The sequence below is a fragment of the Dermacentor silvarum genome, unplaced genomic scaffold, assembly GCF_013339745.2.
Source record: "Dermacentor silvarum isolate Dsil-2018 unplaced genomic scaffold, BIME_Dsil_1.4 Seq6, whole genome shotgun sequence".
NCBI classification, from domain to species: domain Eukaryota; kingdom Metazoa; phylum Arthropoda; class Arachnida; order Ixodida; family Ixodidae; genus Dermacentor; species Dermacentor silvarum.
The window spans coordinates 155583-168444 of NW_023606496.1; the positions used below are offsets into that span (position 1 = coordinate 155583).

General features: G+C 49.0%; 1 protein-coding gene across 5 annotated transcripts in view; it reads left to right on the forward strand.

The window, feature by feature from the left end:
• The window catches only part of LOC119435294 (MICAL-like protein 1), a 60967-nt gene that overhangs the window by 26161 nt on the left and 21944 nt on the right, over positions 1 to 12862 (forward strand). For 2 of the 5 annotated variants that reach the window (XM_049659777.1, XM_049659780.1), the window contains exons 2-3: positions 5644 to 5978; positions 6298 to 6404. The exons of 1 other annotated variant lie outside the window; for it this stretch is intronic. In XM_049659777.1, coding sequence (XP_049515734.1) covers positions 5645 to 5978; positions 6298 to 6404 — 441 coding nt within the window. In that variant the 5' untranslated portion in view covers position 5644. Of the gene's footprint in view, positions 1 to 446; positions 742 to 832; positions 1353 to 5643; positions 5979 to 6297; positions 6405 to 12862 lie in introns of those variants that run through there. 2 more of the 5 variants (XM_049659779.1, XM_049659778.1) reach the window with 2 other exon arrangements.

The following is a 12862-nucleotide window of genomic DNA, read 5'->3' on the forward strand; positions in this document are numbered from 1 at the left end:
TTCCAAGCAAAGTTGATGTGTTACGTGCCATCATTCCTCCATTCCAGTGACGCCTGAGTTTTTCTTAGAGAAATTACGAGATGCTTAATAAACAAGTGACTGATTGCATCTTGTTCGTAAGTTTGGGAACCTTTTGGGGTGTACCTTGCCCCCCAGACACAATAATCGCCATCTGCCTCGTTTGCGTTTCCTTTCTCGAAAGCTGCGCTCGCTATTTCACTGTCAGGAGTCGGCTGATATCGCGCGTGTCGGTCGGGACCTGGAAGCAGCGTTAAAGAAAAGTAAAAGGCACGCAAGATAAGATAGATGACGATTATTGCCTGGGCACGAGATAAGCCTCAAACGGCGCGAACTTCTGTTCAAGAATCGACGTCTTTTCCTCGTCCTCGTAGTAGTAAAGTTTGTGCTCGTTTACATCTTTTCAAGCACGTACGTACATACCAACTCGCTGTCGACAACGCACGTATAGCTAGGTTACGTCGCGGCTCGTCGAACGGCGCTTCTCTATATTTTGCTTTGCATTTCGGTCTCCAGTTAGGCCACTGTCAGCTGTTCTCACGCTGCCGCCACCTGGCGGCAGCAGTTTTCACCCACTACGTGACGCGGCGGCGGGTGCACGGCTGCGGCCGCCGTGACCTGGTTTCGCGCCGGTTTTCCTTTTGCCGTGACTACTACGGCCCATTCGGCTCGCGTCGCTGACGCCGTGCGGGTTCCTCTCGGTCGTCGTCTAGCGGGCAGCAGGTGAGTAGTGTTGCGTGAACCCTCGTTTCGTCGCTCGCCGATGGCGGCGCTGCATGCGCGCAGCGCGCTCTCTGTTGACGTTTCGCGCGAATGAAGTCTGCGCCCCTTCAAAGAGGCCATGTTTTGGGCGTGCGCTGCTGCTGCTGCTGCTGCGACGTGTGCGCTCGCGTCTCGTGCAAACTGACTGCCGCTCTTACGATAGCGCGATTTAGCGTAGCTGCTATCTGATAACGAGTTTAGCATGATCGTTCTTCCGCCCGAAGAAGCGTTCCATTGGGCAAAGTGCGAAGGCCTTAACTTTTAAAACTCCGCGGCGCAAACGGAAGAGGAACGTTAATCGCGGCCTTGCGGAAGCAGCGTGTGTTAGTTTGGACGCCTCTCTTCGAGCTGCGCGGCATCGTATGTCCACGCCTTCTTCGGAGCAAGCTGCCGTCATCTTCGCGCGTGATTAACGGCAACTGGTGGCACAGAGAGAGAGAGCATTGGTGTCAGCGGACCTGGTTGGCGGCTAACGACCCGCCGCTGGACCTCTTTTTCTGGGAGCAGCCGTTTTTTTCCCGACGTCAGTCAGCGACGGCGGTGGGCGTCTTCGTTGTGGCTGCCTAGGCTGCGTGCGTTCGCAGGTTTTCCTTTTAATAAGTCGTGCCTTTGTTGTGTAGTGCCGTTATTCCCAAAATATTTTCGAGGAAAAAAAAAAAGAATGTCGTCGCTTGAGGCCGTTTTCAGAGTTAGCAGATTTCAGTAAAACGAAGTACAACGTGAAGTAAAAGTGTTACAAGTGTTTGCGTGTTGCCCTGGAAAAGTATGTTAATGTGAAACGTGCAAAGAGCCTGCTTTATATGTAATGGCTCGGTGGAAAGTTGTGCAGTTAACCGATTTTGATCTATCCTGTATAGACAGTCAGTTTTGTATTTACTAGAGGGGAAAAACAAACAAAAAAGAAAAGATCGGGTTAGTTTCCATGAAAAGGCATCTCGCCTTTTCAACGACTGTGACAGCTGAAATTGCACTTTGAGAGAGCCCGTGCCGTGTTCGGACTCCCATTCGTGGGTGATCACGTGAGCGTGGCGAGCGTCGTCTATTATGTCTCTATCTGGGGGCAGACGAGGCACGGATGTGCGCGGGCCGTGGACGCCTACGCTTTTGTGGCCAGCGAGCGAAAAAATTTTGGGTCAACTTTTGTGCCGCGAATTATAGAGCAACTGTTAAGCGAAGGGAGCTACCGTGCGCAAACGTGTTTTACCCCTTTCTGGTCCGAATTCGTTTATTCGAGTATCGACTGTTTTGTGCATCTGGGCGAGAAATGACGGCAGATCTGTGTGACCTTGCGAGCCAAATTACAGGATTGTGTTCTCTTGGTCTGATTTGTAGGTGGGTTATTGTGGAAAAAGAGAAACAGCGCGAAGACGGTCGGAGACGCAGAGGGCAAGAAGGATACACAACGAAGCCAAATAATGAGCCAAGTTAGAGTTGTGTGCAGTTCTTGTGGAACTCTTTCGAAGCACTCGTACGAACCCCTCTCACAGCTTGTGCGACGAACGCTATGAACGGGCTACCGCCTACGCTCAAGTTAACCTGTGGATACTTTCAACGGTTGATTATAAGCGTCTCCCGTGTATACACGGGCAAAATGTCAGGCAGAAATGTTGTGTCTTACAGCCACGAGGCTAAAATTTGATTGACCGCCAGAAACGTTTCTTCAGAGGGACCCGGTGGGTGAGCCCAGGACAGCTGCAAATTTAAAATTTCTACAGCGGGAACCTCCCGATGCGCGAATCGCAAATTTCCAGGGTTGCTGGCCATGGTTTAGACGTGCGACAAGCGCTTCCTTCTTCGTCCCCGTAATTTGGCGCTGGCGCGGCGGTCTTCTGCTCGAAGGAGACGTTCCCCTAAAAAGCTCGCGATGAGAGTTCTTGCGTAATTTCTGATCGTGTATGTGATTGTGATGCTTCCGTCAGCGAAGCGCTCGGCGTTTCTGCCTTCCCCGCGAACGTTGCCTGCCAAGTATTCCTTGGCCGATGCTGCTGGAGTCGTCACGGATAAAAACGTTGAAACATTGCGGAAACTCTTCCGTGAACCACCACCCGCTTTACCGACGTTTATTGGCGCCTTGTTAATTACGGGGCTTTGAAGGTTAATCGGTGATGACGCAAAGCTTAATCGGTGATGACACACAAGTTAATACTGCGCCTGCCGCATTCTGCTTAACTGCGGGTGTAAAGTGTTAGCAGCGAAATATTTTTTTAACGTGCGGCTCTTTTACGATTTTCCTTCGACGAGAACACTCACGTGACATGAATTTTTCAAACCCTTTGTTATTGGAAAAAATCGTCCCAGGTTGTCGCGTCGATACCGCCTTCGACGGCTTCGGTGACCCGCGGCAATCCGTAAACGGCAAGAAGTTTATGGACAAGCTAGAACTCTTATTTGTTACTCAAGTAGCGTTTCTTTAAGAACGTACTCTGCATGGCCAGAAGTAAACGTAAACAAGTTTTTTTTTTTTTTTTGTTAGGGTGTGGAATAGTGTTTGGACTCCGTAGGGATATATATATATATATATATATATATATATATATATCTCTGCGCGCTGACTGTAGCGGACAAGCTATTGCGCCTCTGGAGGGGGCGCTCTCTTTTTCTATCTAGCCCGAATCACCTTTATTTCACCTGTCAAGTATATACTCCGGGAGCACTCCAGACCCGTTTTCGTGGCCGAGGACCATGTGCAGCAGCAGCTGCTGCTCCTATGCCATTCGAGTCATCGCACTCGAAACCTGTCGAACGGGGAGGCATCGCGATGTTCTTTATGTGTCTGATGCCTTAGAAAAAAAAAAAAAAGCGTCCTCGTTTGTTGGTAGGTCGAGTTGGTATAGGCTTCAGACTGTATAGGCCGTTGCAGGGCTACTCCTCTTTTGACACATGTGAATGATCTAGGCGGCGCTTCTATATACGGCGTATAACATGCCACGCTAGTGTTACATCGGCGTAGTGTGAGTTACAGCAAATCTAAGACAATGTTGACTGCATGGCTGTACGTGGTTGTCTATCGTCAGGCGAAACTGAGTTTTCAGGAAATTTTCAGTTTTGGAAAAATTGGGAGTAAATGAAATTTGATTGGGTTTGACAGCGAGTTGATCGTTTAGAAACAAAGGAACGTTACGTCATAAGTAATCAGACTCGACCTATCGAAATTCGGCAAAAACGGTTCGAATACGCGATAGCAGCGAAATTCCATGGTTTCACGCTGCTTCACAAGTCGTTGGAGCGAAATTCAACGAGGAAATTTTTGCGTCTGCTAATGTTCGGCCAAATGCGAGCGTAGCTTGCACGGGATAAAAAAAAATCTAGAAACGATCGATAATGATTTTCAGAGACTGCGTCAGCTTCTTTTAATTCCGCTTGAAGAGAGAGGCACGAGACGCGCGCGCAGTGCCTCCTCTGTGTGACCGCACGCTACTGTAGATTTCACGGTCTCCGAGATTGGCCCAGTTTTCATTACACCATCTCCTGGGGTCGGCCCAGTTTACTTATTACACGGTCTCCGTGATCGGCCCACTTGGCTGGGCGAGAAAGCGAAAGAGCAGACACGCCAGAGTCCGTTGAGGCGTGCAGGCAAAGAAAACAGTCTCATCAAGACTTATTTTATTTTGAATTAACCGTCGAGTTTAACCTAGATTATCCACCTTCATCGCATCGGACACTTATTCTACTGCCGATAAGATCACAAGACCTGCATTTAATTGTTTTTGTTTTTTCCTATTTTTCTCTGCCCACCTTTTTCTAGGGCCTTCTCCTTCATCCCATTCACATGTAGGCGAAAATAGGCTGGCTAAACACACTGGTTTTTCAAAAAAGAGCTTTCTCTCTCTCTCTTCTCTCTGCGCTTTAATGAAGAGATTCCGGGCTTAAAGGCGTATGTCTGTTGCAGTGAGGATACTGAGATACCATTTGCTGTTTCATTGCGAAATGTCGCAATGCCTATCATCGGCACAATTGTATAGTACAGACGGATATATATAAGCCGACTTGTTATGTATGCACCCCGTCTCTTAGCGTTCGCTTTGAGACCAAGCAACTGTCCATCAAATTAAGGATGGGAACTTCGCAAAAAAAAGCTAACACCTAATCTGCCAGTTGTTGAGCGTCCCTCTCTCAGCTTCGTGTAAAATAAAAATATAGTTCCTCGGATGGAAGATTATTCCTCTCCAACCACTGCATACGCACAGTTGTACAGTTAGCTGTACAGTATACGAACGGTGTAAGGTTTGTGCGCGCAACGCTCTATAGTCAGCGACCGAAGGTGGATAGGCACTATAGTGGAACGCTGCCCTGCATGGCTCCGCTGCCTCTAGCCTATTGAGCAGGGCGTGACGTTGCGTCCGCTTTGCGTTTTTGCAGCCAAACGCACTGCGCGTTTCCTTTCTCCCTGGAAGCTCCTCCCCCTCCTCTTTTCCATCTTCTCCTTCCCCCCCTGCGTCTGGTTGACTTTACCTCGGCGTTATTGAGACGTCAAGCTTTATACTGTCCACATTTTCCCTCTGACTCCGTTTATTGTTGCGAGACGACGAATGTACTGCCTTGACAGAGGTAGCCAAAGAAATGCTGTCGCATTGAAAAACCTCTATAGTAGTAGTAAGTGGTTCGTGTAGAAAGGGAAAGGTTGACGCTATCTTCTGCAACCCTTGAGGGAGCACGGCTCAGCGCCAACAGGGAGGGGTCCTGGCGACAACTTTCTGTGGCAGCACAGCCAAGGCTACGTGATTCGGCTCCGTAGCATTGGCCGTGCTGCCACAGAAAATTGTCACCAGGTAGGCTCGGTTATCTTGCATTTTGTAATATACATTGCTTGCCGAAATGCTGCCAGCTACAGCGGTGGTGGTGGTGGTGTTTCTCGTCCTGCAGCATGGGCGAGCGTCGCGGCCTGAAGGCGCTCGAGCTATGGTGCCGGCGGGTGACCGAGGGCTACCGCGACGTCAACGTGGTGGACATGAGCTCGTCGTGGCGCGACGGGCTGGCCTTCTGCGCGCTCATCCACCACTTCCGGCCCGACCTGATCGAGTTCGACGCGCTGCGCAAGGGCGACGTGCTGGCCAACAACCGGCTCGCCTTTAGCGTCGCCGAGTCCCAGCTGGGCATCCCGGCGTTGCTGGACGCCGAGGACATGCTGGCCCACCGCGAACCGGACCGGCTGAGCGTGGCCACCTACGTGTCCCAGTTCTACCAGTACTTCGAAGGCAGTGAGTCTATATGCAACAGACACGTCAATATTCACTGTCAATAGTCCCTTCGAATTGTCATCCCCGCGGACTTCCCAGGAGCAGCAGCGCTTCGGGCAGTTCTGGGACGTCGTCCCGGACTGCCCGAGGTGCAGCTTTCAGCCAATGGGACGTTGGCTCGCACCGTCTCTAGGGCAGTCCGGGACAATTTTGTGAATGGTTGACGAGCCTCGAGAGGCTGTCGTCGCACGGCGTAATATATTCATTTTTGAGACTGGAAATGAACGATATGGCGGCCGAAGCGTAAGTAGGGTTCGTTTCGTTCACTTTTCCCGCGCAGGCATCGGCTCCCGCCGGAGAGCGGCGACGGCGGCGTCAGCGCTCAAGAGGCCCGCGTCCTCATCGTCGTCTCCACCTCCGCCGCTGAGCATCGGGCCCCCGACCAAGGTATGACGCCTCCTGGACGCCGGTCCCTCATTAGCTTTATAGCCCGTCGACCATCGTGATCTCCTTTTCCTCCTCCCACCCGGAGCACAGGGCTGCTCTTTTTCCGCGAGGGGCCCCGCCACCTGCGCCGTCTTCCGCAAATGGTATACCAAAGCTTTCGAGTCAATGTCGTCCTTGTACACACGTGTCGTGTGCCCTTCTTGTCATGCCGTTTCACGAACAAGACTGTTTGTTGCTCAAGTGTTCTTTGTGTACAGTGCAAAGGCAATAATAAAAAAAAAAACGGCTGTTCATCGATCCCGCTTATGTGTTTCTTCGTTCCGTTGTTGTGCAAGGGGGTTGCAAAGGAAACGGAGAACACCGGAAATGGCGGTAAGCGAGTCTCTTGCAGATGGGCGCTGCCATCCTACCGTCTGTGTTAGTGCTTGTTGCTGGTAGGCTTTGTTCGTATACTTTATTTTCGTGCACCAAGGCTGGAACAAAACAAATGGACATGACGGGGAAGGAGCGCCGCGCATACACACAACGCATGACACACCGAAATCAGACACGATAACAGGGAAACCCACATTGTACAAAATACATGCTTATACCTCAGCAGAGATAAGAGCCGTGCTCATGCACCACTGCCCAGTGCTCACGATATACCGCTGATAAGATATGCCTCCGTTAACTGACGTGTCGAGGCTATTGCTATTTTACCGTGTATGGGGGATATTAGAAGGACATGGCTCACACATGCAAGTACACAACGCATGTGCTGTGGCACTTGCACGTGTGAGGAGTCAAGGATATTAGCACTCAAGTCGCGTCTGCCAGCTCTTTTGGAGTGGCCAACATGCTGACCAGTTGATATGTGCACTTTGTTTTTAAGAAGACACGTTTGTTGGAATAGTACTAAGCGATGACTTAAAAATTATCGCCCTAAACTTCTTTTGTGCTGTCCGCCGCAGGCGTTCATTAGTGCTGAAAGCCAGTTACAACGAAATTTTGGACTGGGTAAGAAAGCCTATAGTTTCCGATTCCTGCTAAATTTTGTTTGAAATATGAGTTAATGTGTCACGAATAGCTCGCAAAAGTAAAAGCCTTTGATACGGAAGCTCTAGCAAGAAAACGCGCCGCTGTTATATCGCTCGCCGCAAATGTCGCATAACCCGGAACGTTGAACCCGGAACCTCCGAGATCGGGCGGCACCTATGGCGCGGGAAAATGCTCTGGGGCCATGTTCTGATTTGCGTTTGTGAACAACCGGGTGCCCGCGTGGTCTGCTTAGGTGCTAAAGGCTCCTAACAAAAACATTAGACCTTTATCAGCCTTGCAGCTTTGCCAAGTTTTCTTGACTAGTATATAATTATCATAACCGTGCACTTTACCCAAAGCGAAATTTCTTTGCCGTTGGCCTTTAAGACGCGATGTAGAACACCTGTTGCGACGTCATATTTTCAGCTGCGTGCAGCTAGGTGTGGATGACGGTGCACCCTCTTCACGTTCCTCGCCATGCACAAACGTCAAGGGGGTGGCGTGCCAATTCCATGACGTGTCTATTTCGTCAGTTGGCCTTCCGAGCTCATGAAATCCCACAACACTAGCGCGAGGTCTCCATTCTGCAGTGCAGCGCCTTCTCTGCCCTTCGTGCACACTTCCAGGGCCGGCTCTCGCTCGCAGAACCCGACAGCAAGCGCAGCTAGTGCGCTTGCGTCATTATACCAACCGCGCGAACCGTATCCGTAGGAAATTCAATGCCCGTGCCGGAAAGCCTCAAGGCTGAACCTGAGTCCCTGCATGACACTTGCGTACACAAATCCACGAGCGTAAACAGTTAATTTAAAGATACAAAACACGTGGCTATGAAGTATATCGTAGCTTTTTACAAGCGTACGCAAAAATTGCTAGGGATATTTATATGTACAGTGATGTTTACTGCTACAGCGCCAACCAATTTCGCAAAAAAAAAAAAAAAAAAAAAAAAGATTCGTTGAAATCAAGCACGCGGACAGCGTAGTTGCGATGCGCGTTGTGGTGAACCGAGTTTAGGTAACTGCAGTCGTCCGTGTGAATCTGCATTCTTGGCACCGAAGGCCTTTGGAGTTACGAGTCCGACTCTAACGTTCCGGTAGCAGAAATTGAAGTGAAAGGTTTGGAAACGCGGACTGTACGGGATTTATAAGTTGCAATCTGTCCAGCACTGTTTGTGGACGTGATCTGAGAAGCGCGATCTTTAGTAGCTCAGAGGCCGAAGTGACGGTGCAACCAGCGACATATCGGTGAGGGGCTTCAAGGGACATTCCGGCAGATAGACGCATTATATATTCCTTGTTCGAAAATACGTTGGAATTTGCGACCAGAGAGCACAAGCGGCGGCCTTCGACACTGCTTTTCACCGACAATTCTCTCGATTGAGACTGCGTTATAGCAAGAAAATGAGCGAGAGCATTTTCCAACGTCTAGATCTTGACGATCACGTAGTCGTGTCAGTGAGGCAAAGTTTTGTCTGGCCAACTTCTCAAAAAGTTGTGGACCTAGGAGTTATTGCGGAAAAAAAGTAAATCGGATTGCCTGGTGCGGCAATCCCTTCACGAAGGCTGGAAGTAACTTCCTGCACAACAGGACAGTGGCCCGGTAATTCGATGTCTGCGGTCTCCAGGGCTCATGGTTCATTTGCTTTCCACTCCCGGGCATAGCCGCGTACATCATTCCACGTCTTGACGCTAGTCAGTTTAGCGTCTGCATCACGATGTGGCGACGGGGAGAAATACCTCGTCTTTGTGGTTCTATCACAAGCGAAGAAGGCACCAGGGCTCCCAACCGTGCGGTTGGTGATTTTTTTTTTCTCTAATGGCGGCGGGATTGGGCTTGGCTCTCGGGGTCCAAATGCGTGGCCCGAGTGCTACGGCAGCTCAAGGTCTCAATCGTGATGACGTCTATCCTTCAACTCAAAACGGCTGTCTGTCTTGTGCGATACATAGAAAAGGACAGTCAGTTGCAAAGAAGGCTGTTGGGTGTACAGCTTGCGCCAAAGAGAACACTTCATCTATGACACCTGCAAAGGTGTCAGTCAGAACATGACTCACTGCTCTTGGCTTCTTAAAGGTCCCTGGATATTTCAACGTAAGGGTGGCTCCAAGTGCCGTATTCTTGGCCACTTTTCGCCCACACCAAAGCATGGCACCTTGAATATAAAAAAGGGAAGAAGCAAGATACGGCCTACGCAATTAGTGAACTCACACAGAAGGCAAACAATTAAAATCCTCGAACCTCAAGAAGATTGAAAAACCGGCACATATGGATGCTGCAGAGAACACAACAGCTAAAGATGCGCTTACAAAGAGCACCCAAGATACAAATTCGTCGTGAGTACACCACACGAAGAAAATGCGTGGTAGACTTTTTGGCGCCTTAAATGCAAATAACAAAAACACGCAATAAAGAAGTTCAAATCGCGTATTGATGATACGCAAATGATACGAGCTGCACGATACGGACGAACGACCTGTGTCCTACCAGTCCAAGAATACTGGTGAGCGCGTGGAATCCCAAGAGCAAACTGCAAAGGGCAGGGACAACTGATGCCAGTTCCAGTCGGCCAGGACAGCGCGAACCCGCGAAAAGTAAGGATCCTCCCCTCCTCCGCGGAAAGATGACGCAGGCATGCCGTCCGTCTATGAGGAGAAACAAAACGGAGACAACCGTATGAAACCAACGAGAGTATAAAAAGAGAATTCGTTTTTCATTAAAATGTAGCGTTAATTGGAAAAAAGTTGTCGCCGATAGAAAGCCGAACCCACAACCTCTGCACGATGCATGCACTCTAAGCCATTTTTACATCCTTAAAGGTACTGGCGTTTCTCTCGCTTCTGACACCCTTGCCTTTAATGCGATAAAATCTTTTTATTGCACACGATAGTGAGCTCAAACTGCGCCTGCGATGAGAAAAGCCATATTGTAAAAGTTTGTTATGAACGAATTCGGACTGAACAAGTCCTGAACTTTGTTCTGTTCTGAACAAGTTCTGACAACCTTATGGTGAGCAATGAAATAGGACACGAGAGTTTTCACTGATATATAGCTGTTAAAGCTTATTGCATACAATTTTAGTGTTTCTGTCGTAGGTACCATGTTTACTTGCCTCAAAATATCGCCAGAAAGCGAAACTCGATTTTCCCCATCGCCGATACGATCTCACCACTCAAGGTTGAAGGTGTTAGCCGTGGGACAGAGTAAAAACCTTTATACATTCCCTAAGGGTGTCGTGTTTAGTGCGTGCGATGCTCTACCAGTTGAGCTGCAGAGTCTGTCCACTCGTGTGTTTGTGCAGTAAACCTAGCTATGCGAGTGTTAGCCACTGGCACTCGCGATGGTGGCAGCGAATTTCGAACGTTCTTTCAGCTGTTGGCGTTGATGAATAGTACGTGAACTTATAGGAGCAAGCAATAGCCACCGCCGTAGATGAATTAGCAGGGAACCGCATCCGTCATGCGGAGGTTGTGGGTTCAGCTCCCACCGGCAGTCATCCATCGCTTTCATTTTCCATGTCCCCCTTCATTCGCGGTTGATAGCGGACTGTCGATGAATGCGTCAGAAACATTATTGTATTCCAAGGCGTTGTAGACTATTGAAAGAAAGTCATTCATTGGTTGTAGTCAGTCCTATGCGGCGCTTTTTAATAAAAAGTGACGGATTAATGGCTCGAACCACACGCACAAGTTAATCATTAGCTCCACGTATTACGAGTAAGGAAAAAAAAAAAAAACTATTCCTCCGCCATTGCTAACGAAACGCAGCACGTTGACCATTCCATGAAACATGGTATAGCGCCTTCGGAAATGGGTTCATGTAAGTTCAGTTCATCTGAGGTGAAATGGAGCCACAGTGAGTAGTATTTATTTCCAAGTATTTCTAAGTAGTTTTGCCTTCCTCGATATATGACTGCAGCCAATATAATTAACTTGTACGTGTGGTTAGGGCTGGTGATTCCATTCTTTTATTATGAAAGAAAAAAATGCGACATGATGGACTGTACTTTAACTAGAGAAGGCAGAAAGAATCTTCCCAGCATCTTTGCTTCTTTTCAACAGTCAACAATTCCTTGGAGTAAAATTATGGATATGGTAAATTTATTGACAGCGCATTGCAATTCGTCAGTGAAGGGTAACGCAGTTGCTTTCCTTTGCTTCACCATGGTTCGAGCTCCTCCTTGCTCGAGACGAAAGGGAGCAATTATTGGGCACGTACAAAATACAAACGCGCCTCAGCAAATGTTTCGCAAGCGACGGCGGGGTCGCCGTGATCCAGCTGTTCGACCAGCACTTATTCCATTGAGATGATTCTTGCGTTCTACCGGCTACGCGAAATTATTTCTCGCCAAACGGCGAGACTTCCACTTTCTGCGAAGATGGGTCTGCAGGGGGCTGCCCTGGGGCTGCAGTGTGCAGTCCAAAGCACATGGGACACAAGGGGTTCCAAGGGGTTCCAACCACAAGGGGTTCCAAGCCACATGGGAGAGTGTTTCCCGTGCCATGGTGCCTGCCCCCTGAGCTCAAGTGGAAGCGTGACAGCGAAATAAACAGAATAGACTACAGAAAGCCCATTGAGAAGCGTGAACAAAACGTTACCCTAGAGAACTCTCAGAAGCGTTGTTGCCATATAAAAACGGACACAAACCTACTCGACGCAACATTTCATGGAAACACTCGACAAATGTGAGAGCTACTCGGTCTCCCAGCAAGCCCCGTTCATCTAAGGTAATTCCATTTGGGGAATCCTTCTTTCATCGAAGGATCAACCCCCTTTCATCTAGCGCAATCTCACTTTTACGATTGCCCTAGATTATTGATATACACGTGATGCCACATATCTATGTTCGGCCCCTTCGATGATTCGCTGTTGAAATTTGTATTTTTGCAGGGTTTATTTTGCCTAGAGCAATCCCAAGACGGGTAATGCCTTTGGCAAAATTAACCACGCAAAAATACACAATCCAACTGCAAATCTTCGAAGGGGTCAAAACAACATAGCGGCGATGATCTAGCTTGTATGGTCAATGTTGCTGGGAATGTTGGCGATACTGACTGCCAGCAGAGTCAGCTCTCTCATATTGAAAGACCTAAGGGCACCGACCTGAAAGCCCGGTCAACGAGTCAAAATTGAACCAACCATGCACTATACTCACCGACATGCACCAAATCTCAGTGATCGCTCAAAATGAAAACTGTTTTCACGGTGTTTCTGTAGTCCACGTGCTCGCCTGTCACTCAGTGTTGAGTTGAAAGTTGAAAGAAAAGATAAAAAAGTACTCAAGTATTTGCGATTTTCCCAGAGCTAACCTAAGTTACGCAGTCCGTGGCTGGTAAGAGCTGCTCATTGCGTTAGTTTCCCACTTTGGCGCGTTACGGTTGGCCTGCACTCGTGGGTTACCTGGATCGCGCAACTTAGAAAGCGTGGATTGGTCTAGTTGTTGA